A 19,319-nucleotide genomic window follows, 5' to 3' on the forward strand; every position below is an offset into this window, starting at 1 on the left:
GGTGGCTCGCCATGCTCCTTGGCGTCGTTTCCCCCTCCCGCCGTTTCCATTTTTGGGGGGAGCAGGGGAAGAGGCTGGAAATCCTGGGGTCCCCCGCCAGGGCGGGAGGGTTGGGAAGCCTAGGTAAAAGTCAAATCTATGCCTTGCAATTTGCTTCTGCTGAAGATAGACGTTGTTCTTTAGATGAATTTAAAATAACAAAACATTTATGGAGAACTGGTCTGCCAAGGGTTAGTAGTCCTATTTGCTAAGAATGAAACCTCCACATTCACAGACAGTATTGCTAGTATTGTAACATGCTGAATATAAATAATAGAGGATGTCTAACTCCAACATGCCCTCTCTGAGATTTCCAAGAAGCATCTGGCTGGCCAGTATTGAAGTCAGTTATTCACATGTGTATGATCACATGAACTGTTCTTCCCAGAAGTTTCCTAAATGATTCTTGCTGAAGCTGAGCTGCAAAATCTAACAGAACTTCTTCTAAGAGCTCCTTTCCAAATGATGTCGCAAGGATAGTTCCTTCAGCCAGTGGTTAGAGTGTTGGAGTAGGATGTAAGAGGTTCCAATCTTGCTGCATGACCCCAGGCCAGTCATATTCACTCAGCATAAATACCTCACAGGGTTGTTCTGAGGTAAATGGAGGAAGGGAGAACCATGCATGATCCCTTGAGTTTCTTGAAGGAAAGACAGGATCAAAATGTACTAGACATATGAACATATGAAGCTGCCTTATACTGAATCAGACCCTCGGTCCATCAAAGTCAGTATTGTCTTCTCAGACTGGCAGTGGCTCTCCAGGGTCTCAAGCTGAGGTTTTTTACACCTATTTGCTTAAACCCTTTTTAGTTGGAGATGCTGGGGACTGAACCTGGGACCTCCTGCTTCCCAAGCAGATGCTCTACCACTGAGCCACCGTCCCTCCCTAACAGATAGACAAAGGAGTCATTCACCACTCACTTTTAAATCCCATTGGTAGGATCTGTTGAACTGCGTTTAGAATACATTTAGATGCTTTTCATATTAACTGTAAAATTTTCAAAGCAACAAGCCAGACATCTCTTCTCAGGAAAAAAACAAAAAAACTCCCTATATACTTGGGACTCATGTATACAAGCGGAGATGCATACCAGTGCAATCCTAAACAGATTCTAAATCAATTTAAACCATACTATTAATTACTTCTTAGCACATGACATCAGTTACTGCTTAACATATGAATACAGGATATACAAATCATTCATGCACCCTCTTGGCACTTCATCTGATTATCCAGATTTACACTCAATCCTGATCAATCCCATTTTCTTGATTTATCTATGTATATACATCCCTTCCTTACCTTTTTTTAAAAATGGAAATCAATTTCACTTTCTGGAAGGGAGACAATTTTCACTTCTCCTACAGTGCCATCCTGAGAATACTTTCTTTAGAGTAAGTCCCACTGAATGGAATTCTGAGTAAACCTTTTGATGATTATTCTGTTTCCCTCTATTAGATTCTAACTCCAGAAGTCATTCTTGAAATGAATGCTTATGCCTTTTAAGTTATCTGATATAAAATAGCTGTTCCTTAACTTTTATTTAAAAAAAAATCAAATTGAACTTTTTAATCACACAAATTTCGCCAAGAGATTTTCATAATCTGGGATCTATCATGAAAATCAACATTTTTCTATAATGCTGTATGATCATATCATCCAACTACTTTGCACAACACATTCCAATTATTGTTAGTGGGAGGGTGTACTCTAAAAATCTGTGACATAACTACCTTTTCTGCAGAATGGTCCTTCATAAGGAGAATTGGTGCAGTCACACAAGATGCCATTGTTTTTCTCCACACATTTTCCTCCATTGTGGCAGAGGCTGCTATAACTGCTGCAGTGCCCAGGGCACCCAGGTTTTACACCAGAGGTTATTTTAGCTCTTTCTTCCAGGTCAAGTTTTTGCCCATTTAGATGAAGAGCACGGATACATCCCACAAACCCTTTGTGTCTTGAAGCTGTTCCCCCTGGAAGAAGAGAAACAAGAAATACTGGAATTTTCCTCTATTCAGAATGTGCTATTCAGAAATCCTTATATTCCTCAGCAATGTCGTTCAAATGGGCATGAACACTTGGGCTAGGGAAGTGTAATGTGTACATATAATGCCGGTCTTACTGAGTTTCCTTTCGACAACCTAGTGTAAGCATGAGTAGATTTAATCCTTTCCATTCTTCGACTGTTCCAGAATTTCTTTGTGCCATCTTCCACTTAGTCTAAATTTTGGCTTAACTAGGGACATTGTGAGAAGTAATTCCAGACCTGGATTGTGTGTAGTTTGACACAGCATTCAGGTCCTTTCATTCATATTCATATACAAATGTACATTGGTTGAAACACCAGTCAAAAACAATCCTGCTACAACAGTGCACACAGTCACATCATTTCTTTTTCTTTTTTAGTTTCTCAATACTGATATAAGTCACACAGATGAGAATATATATATATATATATATATATATATATATATATATATATATATATATATATATATAAATTCAAAAATGTTGTAATACTGTGCAAGCACAGCATTCTGTTCAAAATTCCAACTTCAAAAATGGTAATACAGCAATGCAGATTCTATGTTGGAAACCAGAACACTCCAAAATCTGAAAACACATTTGGATAAAAGTCTAATGTATTGTAATCAATTAAGTGATGATATCTGCTAGTGTTCATAAGAACATAAGAGAAGCCATGCTAGATCAGGCCAACGGCCCATCCAGTCCAACACTCTGTGTCACACAGTGGCAATATATATATGTATATATATATATGTATATATATATACATATATACAGTGGCAATATATATATGTATATATATATACACACAATATATATATGTATATATATGTATATATATATACACACACACACACACACACACTGTGGCTAATAGCCACTGATGGACCTCTGCTCCATATTTTTATCTAAACCCCTCTTGAAGGTGGCTATGCTTGTGGCCGCCACCACCTCCTGTGGCAGTGAATTCCACATGTTAATCACCCTTTGGGTGAAGAAGTACTTCCTTTTATCCGTTTTAACCTGTCTGCTCAGCAATTTCATCGAATGCCCACGAGTTCTTATATTGTGAGAAAGGGAGAAAAGTACTTCTTTCTCTACTTTCTCCATCCCATGCATTATCTTGTAAACCTCTATCATGTCACCCCACAGTCGACGTTTCTCCAAGCTAGAGTCCCAAGGGTTTCAACCTTTCTTCATAGGGAAAGTGCTCCAGCCCTTTAATCATTCTAGTTGCCCTTTTCTGGACTTTCTCCAATGCTATAATATCCTTTTTGAGGTGTGGCGACCAGAACTGCACACAGTACTCCAAATGAGACCGCACCATCGATTTATACAGGGGCATTATGATACTGGCTGATTTGTTTTCATTTCCCTTCCTAATAATTCCCAGCATGGCGTTGGCCTTTTTGATTGCAATCACACACTGTCTTGACATTTTCAGTGAGTTATCTACCACGACCCCAAGATCTCTCTCTTGGTCAGTCTCTGCCAGTTCACACCCCATCAACTTGTATTTGTAGCTGGGATTCTTGGCCCCAATGTGCATTACTTTGCACTTGGCCACATTGAACCGCATCTGCCACGTTGACGCCCACTCACCCAGCCTCAACAGACCCCTTTGGCGTTCCTCACAATCCTCTCTGGTTCTCACCACCCTGAACAATTTAAATTAAAGCTAACACAGAGACTGGACTTAGTGGCTTCAAACATTTGTTCTGAGGGTTTTAGACTCTTAAAGCAGCTTCCTAAAACCAAGTAGTGTTTAGCAAATAGAGATGGGCGTGAATGAGGAAAATAGAGTTTTGTCCCAGCTTATGGTTCACGAGACCCCATGGATCATGAACCTTCCATTTACCATTTCATGAAGTGATATAGCAGAACAGCCCCCCCCCCCATGAGTTAGAGATTCCAAACTCACAGCAAATCTCCAGATGATTCTCTTCTACCTGACAAAACCAAGCCAAGGAGCAGGCACAGCCAGGACAGCTGATAAGGTTAAGCCAAACGTGTGTGTGTGAGGGGTGTGTGCCCAGAAGTGCAGAAGTTAAGAATCCTAGAGTCCAAAATGCAAAAGTGGGGTGGCCTGGGGGTGGAAAGCTAGAAAATCAAAATGTGGGGCAGGCAGAGCAAAGACAGCTGATGATGTTAAGCGCATGGGGGGGGGGGGCGTGCCCAGAGGTTCAGGAGTCAAGGATCCTATGGTCTAAAGCAGGGGTCCCCAATCCCCAGTCCACAGACTGATACCAGTCCATGGCCACACAGCGAAATGGCACCAACAGCAGCGAGGCACGTGATGCATATCAGGATCCCCCCCCCCCCCTTTAGATGACTGCCTTTGCTCAGCTCATCTCCCTCTTTCCTGGAGAAGAAAGGGAGGGGGGCTGGCTGGCTGGGCTCTGCCTCCTTTTGGCTGCTCTCCCTTGCTCACCTCCCTGACGTGCCAACCGGGTGGTGAAGTTGGAGGTGGTGGGCAACTTGTAATCCTCATTGGTGTCAGAAACAAATTAAAGTGGTTCAGCTGCAGTAGAGGAGTGGCTCAGCTGCAGTAGAAGAAGGTGCTTTCTAGAGCTAGAACAGAGCTGCTGGTGTTGCTGAGTGAGGAGAGTTTGCTTGCCTGGGAGTAATTGCTGGACCCACCCTCTGCTGTTGCTCTGGCTGTTGAGTCAGAAGTGGGTGGGGGTTTGAGCCTTTAATTTGCCTCTGGCTCCTCCTTGCCAGAGGCAGAAATGGCTAAGCTGCCGTTTGAAGAAGGTGCTTTCTAGAGCTAGAATAGAGCTGCTGGTAAAGTAAGTGAGTGTGATTTGCTTTTCTAAAACTGCCGGGGAGTTGTGTGAGCGCTTGGTGCCTACTGGAGAGGGGTTTCTGATTTCCTTTGTGTGTCTTTTGTGTAGCTGTTGCTGAGTGAGGAGAGCTTGTTTGCATGGTGGTAATTGCTGGACCCACCCTCTGCAGTTGCTCTGGCTGTTGAGTCAGAGGTGGGTGGGAGCTTGAGCCTTTCCTTTTTTTTCCTTTTTAAACAATTTTACTGATAACATATGGTAACAGTTTCCATTAATAACTTCTTTTCATCTATCCCATATGCTTCTTTCTAATCACCCCTCCCCACGTTACTTGACCCCCACCAGTGTTATTTACTCAAAATACTAACATTAAAAGGTACCCTTAATTCCTAAGAACTAAAATTAATATTCTTCCTTCTTCTAAAGTTTAATCATTATCAAAAATTGTCCAAAGTCCTTTTACTTTCCACTCGTCTTTTACATAACTTCTAAATTTTTCCACTCCCTTTTAAAATCTTCTAAATTATAGTCTCTTAAAGTTCTTGTTAATTTGTCCATCTCACTCCATGTCATAACTTTTGCAATCCAATCCAATTTTTCTGGTATTTTTTCTTGCTTCCATAACTGCGCATATAGTGTCCTAGCAGCTGAAAGCAAGTACCAAATTATAGTTCTATCTTCTTTTGGAAATTTTTCCATTTGTAATCCCAACAGAAAAGTCTCTGCAGCTTTCTTGAATTCATATCCCAAGATCCTAGAAATTTCTTGTTGTTTCATCTGCCAATACTTTTTTGCTCTTTCACAAGTCCACCACACATGGTAGAAAGAACCTTCATGTTTTTTACATTTCCAACATCTGTCTGGCATCTTGTTATTCATTTTTGCCAATTTTTTAGGAGTCATATACCATCTATACATCAATTTTAAAACAGTTCTCTTTAATACTCTGACATGTTGAAAGTTTCATAGAGTTCTTCCATAAACATTCCCATGTATCCATCTGTATTTCTTTATTTACACTTATTGCCCATTTAATCATTTGAGATTTCACTACTTCGTCTTCTGTAGACCATTTTAAAAGTAACATATAAATTTTTGAAATTAATTTTTCATTATCTCCAAGCAGAACTTTTTCCATTTCTGTTTGCTCTCATCTTATTCCTTCAGTTTTAATATCATTTTCCACCAAACTCTTTATTTGTTGCATTTGAAACCAATCGTATTTGTTATTCAACTCCATAGCAGTTTTCAATTCTATTTTGCCACTTTGTATTTTTAATAGTTGATTGTATGACAGCCATTTTTCCTCACTTGTCTCAGCTGTTATTTTTATCACTTCTGCTGGCACTATCCATAACGGTTTTCTTTCAACACCATATTTCTTATATTTCATCCAGGTATTCAACAAATTATTTCTTATATAATGGTGAGAGAAAAAACTATCCATCTTTTTCTTCCCATAATACATATAAGCGTGCCAGCCAAATTTATTTCCATGACCTTCCAACGCTAAAAGTTTTTTATTCAACAGCGTTACTCAATCTTTTATCCACACTAAACAAACTGCTTCATGATATAATCTTAAATCTGGTAATTGGAATCCTTCTCTTTCTTTAGCATCTATTAAAACTTTCATTTTAATCCTTGGTTTCTTCCCAGTCCATATAAATTCCGAAATCTTTCTTTGCCATTTGTTAAATTGTTTACTGTCTTTCACAATTGGAATAGTTTGAAACAAATACATTATTCTCGGCAAAATATTCATCTTAATTGCAGCTATTCTTCCAAGCAATGACAAGTTAAGCTTATTTCATTTTATCATATCTTCATCCATTTTACGCCATAGCTTTTCATAGTTATTTTTGAGCAGGTTAATATTCTTAATTGCTATTTCCACACCCAAATATTTTACTTTAGAGGTAACTTCACATCCTGTTAGTCTCTGCAACTCCTTTTGTTTATTTACTTGCATATTTTTACATTAAAAAATGATTTTTCTTTATTAACATAAAATCCCGCCAGTTCTCCATATTCTTGTATTTTAGCTAACAACAAAGATGTGTAGGATTTTCATTTATAAGCATTATGTCATCTGCAAATGCTCTATATTTGTAAATAAATCCTTTAACTCTCAACCCTTCTATTTCTTTATCATCTTGTATTTGCATCAATAAAATTTCAAGAGTCATTATAAACAACAAAGGTGAAAGCGGACAACCTTGTCTTGTACCTTTGCTGATTATAATTTCTTTTGTAAGATCTGCATTTATACATAACCTTGCACATTGTTCAGTACATATTGCCTTTATCATTCTTATAAAGTTTTCCCCAACTCTATTTTCTCCATTACTGCAAACATAAAGTCCCAGTTCAAATTGTCAAAAGCTTTCTCTGCATCCGCAAAGAATAATGCCACTTCCTTCTCTGGATGTCTTTCATAATATTCTACAATATTTACAACAGTTCTAATATTGTCTCTTATTTGCCTTTTAGAGAGAAATCCCGCTTGGTCTTCCTTTATGAAATTTAAGTTTGGGTAGTAATTCTTTAAAAAAAATTAAAAAAATTTGCTGTATATCCATCTGGCCCAGGTGCTTTTCCAATTTTCATTGCATTAATTGCTGCTTCAATTTCTATTCTTTCAATTGGATAATTCAATTTTTTTTCATATATTCATTAAAGGGTGCTGTTTTAATATTTTGCAAATTCGCTTCCATCTTTTCCTTCTTTACTTTAACACCTTTAAATAATTTAGCATAGTACTTGAAAAATTCTCTTTATTCCTTATTGATCTACCATCTCTCTTCCATCGACCACAATTTTATTAATAATTTTACTTCCTCTCTTTTTCTTCAGTTGCCAGGCCAAATACTTTCCAGGTTTATTCACTCCCTCAAAGGGCTTCTGTTGCATTTTTTTCAAATTCCATTCCAATTCCTTATTTAACAAATGTCTCATTTCTGCTTGTAGTATTGTAATCTCCCTAATAATTGTAATCTCTCTAATAATTTTCTTTTTCCCTGGTACTTTCCTCAGTTCCCCCTTTTTTAATTTGATTTTGAATGTCCAACATCTGTTTTTCTTTTGCCCTTTTGTCCTTATTGTTTAATGTAATCATTATTCCTCTCATTATGGCTTTATAAGCATCCCACACCATCTGAAATTCTATATCATCTTTATCATTTATTTGGAAGAAAGCTTTAGTTTCATTTTCTAGAGATGTCACGAATTCTTTATTTTGTAGTAAATCTTCATTTAATCTCCATCTTCTCACTTTTTTAGACAATTTTGTAATCCATAATATTGGATTATGATCTGCACCTATCTTCGGTAAGATCTCTATTTTCTTAGTTATAAGGCCTAAGTCCTTTGTACCCCATAACATGTCAATTCTGGAAAAAGTATTATGTCTTGCTGAAAAAAATGTATAATCTCGTACTTCAGGATTAAATTTTCTCCATATGTCTTCCAAGTTTTCTTGTTTAACCAGTTCAAAGAAGGATTTTGGCAATTTTCCTTATTTATTTTTTTACCAGATCTGTCCAATGTATTCTGAATTGTTCCATTAAAGTCTCCCATAATCATGACCTGGTCATATTCAATTCATCAAGTTGTTTTATAATGTCTTTAAAAAAAATTTTTTGCACCATTTGGTGTATACAGTCCCAATAATAAGGTTTTTTTGCATTTATTATTACTTCTACTGCCACAAATCTTTTATCTTTAAATATTATTTTTGGGTCCAATTCTTGTTTAATATAAAAAATCACACCCTTTTTCTTCTGTTCAGCCAATAAAAAAAATTCCAGTCCCAATTGTTCCATAAAAATTTATAATCCTTTTGTTTAATATGAACTTCTTGTAAGCACATTATATTACAGTTTTGTTATTTAATCCAATGAAATATTCCCTTTCTTTTTTTGTGGTGAATTTAATCCATTTACATTCCAAGATAATAATTTATAATCCATCATGGTGCAAATTCTTTATTCTCTTCATAAAATTTACGCAGCTCCTGTGTATTTGTAACTGTAATCCTTCTTCCTTGCAGCTCAAAGCTCAAACCTTCAGGTATTATCCATCTATACCTCATTCCATTGTCACATAGAACTGTTAATTTCTTATATGTTCTCCTGTCATTTATCACTTGTCTTGGCAATTCTTTCATTATTCTTACTCTACTTCCTCCCACTGTCAATGTCTTTTCAAAATTTTTATTCAAGATTTTCCCCACCATTTCTTTTGTCATATATCTTATAACCACATCTCTTGATAAATTATTTTTCTTGGCATATGATGAATTCACTCTATACATATAATCATACATATTTCTAGTCCTTTCAGGATCTTCCTCCAAGAAATCAGCAATTATTTTTATTACATGTTCTTTAAGTCTGTCCCTTCTTCTTCAGGTACTCCTCTCAGATGTATTTGTGTCTCCATCAATTTACAGCCATGGATTGTTGTATTTCCTTGCATTTTTAATAAGGTGGAATCCTAGAGTTTAACTTTCCCTTCTACCTCCTGCACGTTTTTTGACACCATCACTGTTTCATTTTGAAGCTCTTCCATTTCTTTTTTTAAAGTCCTCAATATCTTTTTAAAGCTCTTTTTTGCAAGCATTTATCATCTTTTCCACCCCTTTCATCATCCTAGCTTCCATTGCTTCTAACTGATCTTGCATCTTCTCCAATGAGGCAGCCCTTGCACAGGTTACCTTTGACTCTGACATTAAAAAAACAGCGAAAAGTTTGATGTCACCAAATTAAATTTCAACTATCAGGTTTGATAGATTAGAACTTGCCCTTTCAAATAAGCCTAATTTCATCGTCCTCCGACCTTCTCAGGCTCAGTTATTATTTTTTAAAAAATTTAGCATCCCAGTAATGGCTGCCGATGTTTTTCTATGGTAATACAATCCTAGAGTAGGTCCTTCAATAGTTACTTCCTGCTTTGCTTGCCCCAAGTCATTCTCACTGGTAACAAAGTCTCATGATACTTGACATATTTCCTGTGTTGACTGTAGAAACAGCAGATCTCTGACGATGGTGTTTTCACTCCACGGCCACAGGTAGACAAAACAATAAATTCCTTTCCAATTTTTAACACTGTCCTTAATTTAACAAAGTCCAAAATTCACCCCTTCTCTTCTTCTTCCAAGCTTTCCAACTTTCTCTTTCCCACCTTCGAATATTATTTTGTTTGCTTTAAAATAGTCCCAAAATGGTAGATAGCAATCAGTACCTTTTTCTAAGGTTATCCAAATCAACACTGGTCTTGTACAGCATCAGATGTTTAGCAGTCTCAAAGAAGATTAGGATCTTGTCAAGCTTATGTCAAATAAATGACTCTGTAAGCTTCTGCAGATGATGAATATGCAACTCTTCTCCGGGGATCCCTCAAATGAGCCCCCCCCCCCCCGGGACTCCCTTTTAGCCAAGGTAAATCACCTCAAAGTTTCCTGTGCATATCTTGGACTAATCTCTCACTGAGAAAAGTAGGAAGAAGGCATAAATTTGCCCTTTACTACCCCAAACAGAAGCTCCCCTTAGAGAGGCAGGTCAGCTCAGCATTCTCCAAATCCCGGAAGTTGGGGCTTGAGCCTTTAATTTGCAAGGCTCATCCTTGCCAGAAGTGCAGCTAAAGGGCTCTTGGCCTGTGGCTCTTAGCCTGGGGATCTTGCCTGGGGGTTCTGTAGAAAGGTGGATACTTACTTACAAGTAGTTTCAAGTGGCAGCTGGTAGTGGGATTTAAAGAGAAGTCAAGTTACAGAATGTTTTGAAATGGATTGCAGCAGCATGGCTGGTGAGGGAGCGGAGGCAGTGACATGTAATGACTGTGGGATGTTTGTATTTCTACCTGAGAGTAGCAGCAATTACACTTGCAGCAAGTGTAAGCTAGTGACCCTGATGGAGGAGAAGATACGGGGACTGGAGGCATAATTGTCCACACTGCAGTGTATAAAGGAAGGTGAAGATTTTCTTGACAGAACGCATGAGGCACTCTTGAAAGGACAAGAGTAGGAAGAGGAAGTGGTATTTCAGCAATTAGAAGAGAACCCAACACAGGAAGAGGGTTCCTGGAAAAATGTAACCCGAAGGAGAAAGAAAATCAGGAGATGGGGGACTTCCGGGCTTCATCGCCTTAAGTTCAGTGGGGGTCCGCGGAGCTCATCTATAGTGACCCCCCCCCGAACCAGGCAGTTGCAGAGGTGCCACAGTTGCGGCATCTCTACGGAGACCCTGGAGGGGTTTCCTGTTAGCATGGGGCTTTGCAGGGAGCCAGGGAAATAATGATGGTTGTTCCCTGTCCTTCTTGTGTGCTCCAGTGCTCCGCCATCATGGTTGCCATTACGGCAGAAAGAGGTGAACACCTGGCCGCTTGCTTTCTTCTAACAAGCTTCTGATGCATCGCTTTTCTACCTTAGGCACTGAAACTCTACTTCGCAAGTAAGTTTGCTCTTCAATACTATCGACTAATGGACCGTTTTACATAACAACAAAGGGGACAGTTCAAAGGAAGGGAAAGAGGTGAATTCCCTCCCACTTTTCCACGAGTGTGGCTTCAAAAAGACAAAGAACAACTTTGAGCATTTGCAACAATCTGAATTAGACTGAATATGATACTTAAATTGACCCGGTTTATGATTGAATAAGTGACAAGGAGACGATTACCTGGTTATAATTTGGTCTGAACAAAAACGAGATATATTTTAGATTTGTATTTGTTGCCTGAGTAGGACTGAAATGACAGCAATCAAAACACACGGCTGGAGGAGATTTGGAAGGATAGACTAACTGTTTCTGAGTTGCTTTTCAACTTTGATTACTAGACTGAGTTACTCTGTGGAGAAAAATGGCATTGCAAAGTGAACTGTTTCAAAAAAAGATATAATGGATACCATAATTTCTCTAAGGTTCATTAACAGAGTTGATAAAAAAGCAAATGGGAGCTCTTATTCTGAAAGGCAGCGAAACTTTAAATCTACATGAGCAGAGTGTTAAAGAGATCTCAGTGGAGTCTGTGGAGTTGAGACAAATGAATAAAGATCCATTGGAGAAACAGCTGAAGAAAAAATAAAATGGAGCTAGATTGTGCAGTTATTAAGAAGGACCAGAAATCAAGAGGTTGTGATGGCGTGGGAGGCTTATTATTTTTACCGATATGGGTGAATGCATTAAGAAGAGAGGAGGCACATTTCAGTAAAAAAAAAATCAAGACATGGAAATCTTTCGAGAAGAAGGGATTTAAAATTGTTTTTCTTTCTGTAGGTAAGAAATATTTGTTTTTTATGCTTATCCAAATGATGACGTTGCTAAAATAACTACTTAGCTTGAACTTTTAATATGTTTAAATTTAGCCAGTTAGTTCTGTGTTGCGACCTCTCTTACTTTTTACATCTGTATGTGCTGAAGAATAATATAGACTTGTATCTTCAGCAACAGATTAGTAGATGAAGACTGTGGAATATAATGGTTTTATAAGGGGAAAATTTAATACTTGCAGATAGAAAGAATTGGGTATTTTGTTTTGAGGTAGAAATGTAACTGATATATTTGCTGCTTTCTTTGTTTCTGGTTCCCCATTCTGTATTCCTCTCTTCCTCTTATTGTTTCTATACTTATGCATATGCTTTCTCTTTTTATATCTAAAACCAATAAAAATTTAAAACTGGAAGAAAATCAGGAGATGTTCTGAGCCTCTGCTGCTCAGCAATAGGTTCCAGGATCTCCCCACAGTAACTGATTCTGAACCATTGGAACAAGAGCTACTTCCTCAGCTTCCAAGAAGCTTGAAGAAAGCTTCTTAGGATTCTGTGGATAAGAAGCCTGGAGCTTCTGCATCCCAATATAGGAAGAGGAAGGTGGTGGTGATTGGAGACTCCTTGCTCAGAGGGGTGGAGCCCAAAGTGTGCTGACCGGACTTGTCATCTCGAGGTCTGTTGTCTGCCGGGTGCACGCATCGAGCATGTAACAGAAAGGATTGGAAGACTTATCAAGCCCATGAATTACTATCCTTTCTTGTTGATCCACGTGGGAACGAACCATACTGCCCGTCATAGCCCTGAATGTATTAGAAAAGACTATGTGGCTCTGGGTCAGAAGGTGAAGGAGCTGGGTGCACAGGTTGTGTTCTCGTCAGTTCTTCCTGTTGAAGGCCGTGGTTTAAGACAAGAAAGAAGAATACTTCAAACAAATGACTGGCTACGTCAATGATGTCGTCAGGAAAGATTTGGATTTCTAGACCATGGCTTACGTTTTCAAGATGGTGGTCTTCTATCAGGAGATGGTTTGGACCTTATGACGGTAGGGAAAAGAGTGTTTGGTAACAGCCTTGCTTACCAAATAAGGAGGGCTTTAAACTAAATTGTATGAGGGAGCGAGACAATAATTCAAAGCCTGCGGTAGTACAGGTCTTACCGGCCGCCTTATTAGGGGCCAGGTAGGAATTTTTTCGCCTCACCTGATTGGCCATTGGTGGGGTGTTCTTCACCTACCTTGTACTGCTAGTAGTGGTGTGGTTTTAGGACGTAGGTAATTTGGTCACTCGGCGGAATGAGCAAGGGGTTTAGACCTTGCCGGTGAGCACCCAGGCCTATGCACCTGTTGTGCAGGCCATCCGTAGGAAAGGCAGATGGGCTTCACGGCTCAATGTCATGGAATACGGATTGGATTTCATGCCTCCCCTTGGTCATCTCCTTCTGGTGATCGGGGCGGGGTTAAGGGGAGGGCATGTGTGGTTGGCTGGCTTGGTTCTAGCCACAGTAGCTGGCTAGGGCCGGAGGCAGGGTGGCTTGCCCATTGTTGGACTTGGCGGGGGTCAGGGGTTGACCCAAGGGCTTGTCCAAGTAATGTTTACCTTGCCATGTTTTGTTAGTTAATAAAGTGGCCCTTTTCTTCCAACATTTTTGTCTGCCTCTTTATTCTGGATGGGGGTGCAAATAACAGATCTGAGGAATAACCCAAGTATAAACTCTGGGCTAGTGCTGCAGCCTTAGGAGCGTTCTAAGCTAGGCCAATTAAGGCATGGCTGTCCAGCTTTTCATCAGACAATTAGAATTCCCCACTACTTCTAATAAAGAAGAAGAAGAAGATATTGGATTTATATCCCGCCCTCCACTCCGAAGAGTCTCAGAGTGGCTCACAATCTCCTTTCCCTCCCCCCCCACAACAGACACCCTGTGAGGTGGGTGGGGCTGGAGAGGGCTCTCACAGCAGCTGCCCTTTCAAGGACAACCTCTGACAGAGCTATGGCTGACCCAAGGCCATATCAGCAGGTGTGAGTGGAGGAGTGGGGAATCAAACCCAGTTCTCCCAGATAAGAGTCCGCACACTTAACCGCTACACCAAACTGGCTCTCCTCTGAGTTGGTCTGACTCGTGAAATATTCGGCTGCAATACATTTAGTAGTCTTTAAGATGCCACATGAACCTTTGCCGACGGCTGCAGCAGACTAACCACTACGAAAAAGTCCATAGATTCCCCTGTCTGCCTGTATTTTTAATCCTGAAAAATGCTCACAGCTTCGATTATCAGCCCCTTGGATCAAGAACCGTTACAGGAACAACTAGAAGCCCCCTGGTCTTTTGCTATGGATTTGCAAAGAAGCCTTTGACTTCTACTGCTTGAGTTTTGCATTGTTACATGACTATGAAACTATAGGCTGAAAAAATATTTTTAGTTTCAAAGTTCACTTTCTACTAACCTGAGCTCCTTGTGTATATATATATTAAAAATGACACTAATATATATGTAATGTTGGGAATAAATAGTAAGGAAATGAAACCAGGATTTCATTCTTAGGTGAAAGCACACAGTCATTAGCCTTCCCCGCAAAAAACAAAACCCAAACATATACATAGAATGAGAAACTCTATTGTACATAGAAATATTAGACATTCATTAAGATGCTCCAGAAGTCTCAACCAAATGAGTTCCAATGCAACGACTCAAAATGGAAAACTCAAATTATCCTTCCGTTTTACACCCTACAGACATGCAAATATAACAAAATGTGAATATATGGATTTATATTTTGCCTAGAAACCCAGTTAACAAAATGGGGTACTCAATACCTTGTTAGGAAATTAGATATATACATGCAAATATTCACACTTTTCCATTAGGGAGAAAAGAAAGGGAAAGGTTCATAAATGGCTTCCATCATGGGAGTTTCAGCTTTTTCCACTATCACCACCGCAAGCTAGAAATTCATCATCTTGTGTCAGAATGCAGCCAGGTTGATACCAACTAATTTCATATCCAAGAAAATGAGTCATCATACTTGTCTTTGGGCTGTTAAGCACCATTTGCCTGGATCAGTAAGGCAACCTTTACTTCTTCCTCATAAATTTACCTTGCTGCAATCAAACTCTGCAAAACATCAATAAACTCCCACAGGTTGTCCCTACCTACAAATAACTGATTGTTGAGCTGTAACCGGAAATGTCCTTCAGATGGTGCCCCCAGGATCTTCTGTGGAAGGTTGTCCACTTGTAGAGATGTTTCCTTGAGATTCCTCTCAGCGTGTAAATAATGCCACCGGTTGTCATTCAGGGGCACGGGGGACTGGACCATGACTTCTACTGGGCCATTACCAACATCTACAGTAAATGTGATCTCTGTAGGAGCTAGAAAGAAAAGAGGAGGAATAGGAGTATCTCATGTTGATATCAAATAAAATAATATATACAATGAGATCATTATAATGATATGGTTGTGTCACGCCCTGTCTCCCATCGTAACAAATTAGATCCACTGGTTAAAGTTTTGCATTCTCTGAATGTTGATGCGGTATCTACGTTTGGATGTAAAGAAATGACTCTTTTTGATTCCTATAAATAGACAAATTTAGGTGGTGATTGAAGGATGCCAGGAAGAAGGGAAAGTCTTGCAGAGGCTGGGAAGTCCAGGAAGAACGGAGCTGATTTTTAGTAAAATATTATGTCAGCAAGTAGCACTGGAAATATATAGGACTATGGTGACGAAGACAAGATGTTGAGGTGGTAACCAGACTATAAATTGTATTTTTAAAAAATATTAGAAAGTTTATTTCAAATTCAGTTAATACAGGAAGTTATTCTATGGCCAACACATACAGCAAAAAAAATAATAAATAAGAAAAACTAGCTTAACTGTCTAACACTCTTTGGACATAATGAGGATTAAGAACATAAGAACATAAGAGAAGCCATGTTGGATCAGGCCAATGGCCCATCCAGTCCAACACTTTGTGTCACACAATGGCCACAAAAAAACCCCAAAGTGCCATCAGGAGGTCCATCAGTGGGGCGGTACGCTAGAAGTCCTCCCACTGTGCCCCCTCAGCACCAAGAGTACAGAGCATCACTTGCCCCAGACAGAGAGTTCCAACAATATGCTGTGGCTAATAGCCACTGATGAACCTCTGCTCCATATGCTTATCCAATCCCCTCTTGAAGCTGTCTATGCTTGTAGCTGCCACCACCTCCTGTGGCAGATTTTTCAGGTCAGGGAGCACATCAATTAGTTGAGGGGCAGCCTGGGTCAACAGGAGGAGAGGTGCTGAGGAGAGAGGGAGTATTTCATTTATGAGGGTCCTGTTTTCCCTTCTCCTTGGATGCAAAGCTGGGGAGAGGATCCACCCCTTTAGTATCAGCCCAGAAGAACTGCATGGCTCTATCAGTTTCCAAATATAGTTTCCAAATATAAACCCTGCCCCCCCCCCCACACACACACTTTTTTAATACAGACCTCAAAGGTGCTGCAACAGACTGGCTGGCTAATCTCGATTGCTTCTTAATGCTGAGATCCTGCAAGGGGGACAGAAGTGAGGAGGAAGGGAGAGAGAGCCTGTGGGCATGTGCGTACCTCTGTGTGTCTGAGGGGAAGGAAAAAAAAATAGGAGAAAGCTGGGGGCCGAGCTATCGAATACAGCTATACCATGCTGTATTCAATAAAAGAGCTATGTTCACTACCACCTCGCCTCATTAATGTATAGAACCCACTATGTTATACAGCTTATAGCTCTCTAGCTTTAAATCACAATTCTCCCTCACCGTAGTTCTTATTCAATTAAGGCAAAGGAGTCCTCTTCTCTCAGAAGAAGAACCCGTCTGACTAATTCTGTCAGAACCACCAACTCCAGCTGAGTCTCTGGGCGTTTTCGCCCTTAACTTAAGCCGGAGCGACGTCCCTCTTCACCGCGCAGCGTCTGCACGGTTTTCGCACTAATTGCAACGCAGCACCTGGAAGAGCCGCAAAGTCCCACGGCTTTTGCGTCGCAAATGTAAACTGGTTTTTGGCGGTTTACATTTGCGACGCAAAAGCCGCGGGACTTTGCGGCTCTTCCAGGTGCTGCGGAGCAATTAGTGCGAAAACCGTGCAGACGCTGCGCGGTGAAGAGGGACGTCGCTCCGGCTTAAGGTAAGTGCAAAAACGCTCTCTGTCAGAAGCCAGTTCCCTGGCTTGCTGACTCTAGTCAAAAAGTTTTTTTTCTTTCTCTCCAGTACACAGCTGATCATATACTTTCTCTAATCTGACACTGGCCAATCAGAGACCATGTAGAGCAGCTTATCAAACAAGCTCTTCACTTCAGGGAAGATTAACTCCTTACCTCCCAGGCTGTCTGAACTGGCAGCATTTTAAAACCTGCTTTTCAAGCGCAATCCATCACAACTTATTTCTATGAAAGAACAATGTATGTGAGGAGACTTGCTCAGAGGCTCATGGAATTGTACCACTTGGACCAATTCACTTGAATGTTGGGTGCTTTTTTAGTGGACAAGCAATACCCACTTCCTGGAGATGTTGGTTTCATTTAGTTGAAAAAAACAGCCACTCCCAGCCTTAGTCCCCAAAGAGTTCCCCATGGATAATAATAACATCTCCGCCACTACTGCTTGCTCATTCTTTCCCCCTTCTTTGTGGGGTGGAGATGTTTTTTTTCCTTCTGAAAGTAAATGTGTGGAGAAACCTTGTTAGTGGCCCATAGAATTGGAACCCTTGATCCAATTCACTTAAAACTTGGTTGGTATTTAGTGGTCAGGCAGCACTCACTCCCCTGCAATTTTGAACATATGAACATATGAAGCTGCCTTATACTGAATCAGACCCTGGGTCCATCAAAGTCACTATTGTCTTCTCAGACTGGCAGCGGCTCTCCGGGGTCTCAAGCTGAGGTTTTTCACACCTATTTGCCTGGACCCTTTTTTGGAGATACCGGGGATTGAACCTGGGACCTTCTGCTTCCCAAGCAGATGCTCTGCCACTGAGCCACCATCCCTCCCCTGCTCTCCAGGGTCTCAAGCTGAGGTTTTTCACACCTCTTTGCCTGAACTCTTTCAGTTGGAGAGGCCGGGGATTGAACCTGTGACCTTCTGCTTCCCAAGCAGATGTTCTGCCACTGAGCCACCATCCCTCCCCTGCTCTCCAGGGTCTCAAGCTGAGGTTTTTCACACCTATTTGCCTGGACCCTTTCAGTTGGAGATGCCAGGGATTGAACCTGGGACCTTCTGCTTCCCAAGCAGATGCTCTGCCACTGAGCCACCATCCCTCTCCTGCTCTCCAGGGTCTCAAGCTGAGGTTTTTCACACCTATTTGCCTGGACCCTTTCAGTTGGAGAAGCCAGGGATTGAACCTGGGACCTTCTGCTTCCCAAGCAGATGCTCTACCACTGAGCCACCATCCCTCCCCATGAACATATGAAGCTGCCTTATACTGAATCAGACCTTTGGTCCATCAAAGTCAGTACTGTCTACTCAGACTGGCAGCGGCTCTCCAGGGTCTCAAGCTGAGGTTTTTTACACCTATTTGCCTGGACCCTTTTTAGTTGGAGATGCTGGGGATTGAACCTGGGACCTTCTGCTTGCCAAGCAGGTGCTCTACCACTGAGCCACCATCCCTTCCCATGAACATATGAAGCTGCCTTATACTGAATCAGACCTTTGGTCCATCAAAGTCAATATTGTCTTCTCAGACTGGCAGCGGCTCTCCAGGGTCTCAAGCTGAGGTTTTTCACACCTACTTTTCAGTTGGAGATGCCAGGGATTGAACCTGGGACCTTCTGCTTCCCAAGCAGATGCTCTACCACTGAGCCACCATCATCTGGTTGAAAACAGACACCTTAACCAAATCTCCCACAGGGAATAATTGAAGATCTGCCATTATCCTTCCTTGCTTTGTGAAGCAAAAGCAGACAACAACAAAGATGTATGGCAAACACAGAGTTTTCAGATGAAACATGGTTGTTGTTTTTATTGTCAGTCAGTCACCATGAAAGTAGGAAAATGAAATTAATGAAGGTAAGGGATTCGGGTTGTTGTTTTTTAAATGCTGGTGGCTGGTGCACCCCCCCTCCCCCACCCCCGTAGGATCAGTGCACTGAGAGGCATCTATTTTGGGAATCTGTAAAATCAAACTACTTTGTCCAATTTCTTGAAACTGGGGCGGAGATCTAGACTATATTCTGTGCAAATTTGGTTATATTAT

At 40.6% G+C, this 19,319-nt stretch overlaps 1 protein-coding gene and 1 non-coding gene across 2 annotated transcripts in view; both read right to left on the minus strand.

The window, feature by feature from the left end:
* CNTNAP5 (contactin associated protein family member 5) overlaps nt 1–19,319 on the minus strand; it is a 705,383-nt gene that overhangs the window by 88,017 nt on the left and 598,047 nt on the right. The window contains exons 17-18 of the mRNA XM_060261906.1: nt 15,263–15,481; nt 1,774–2,013 (exon numbers count right to left, since the gene is read on the minus strand). Of these exons, the coding sequence (XP_060117889.1) occupies nt 1,774–2,013; nt 15,263–15,481 (459 nt within the window). The remainder of the gene's footprint in view (nt 1–1,773; nt 2,014–15,262; nt 15,482–19,319) is intronic.
* On the minus strand, nt 18,448–18,519 carry TRNAP-GGG (transfer RNA proline (anticodon GGG)). The gene has a single exon. It is a non-coding gene; the product is annotated as a tRNA-Pro (tRNA).

This window comes from Heteronotia binoei, chromosome 21 (genome assembly GCF_032191835.1).
Source record: "Heteronotia binoei isolate CCM8104 ecotype False Entrance Well chromosome 21, APGP_CSIRO_Hbin_v1, whole genome shotgun sequence".
NCBI classification, from domain to species: domain Eukaryota; kingdom Metazoa; phylum Chordata; class Lepidosauria; order Squamata; family Gekkonidae; genus Heteronotia; species Heteronotia binoei.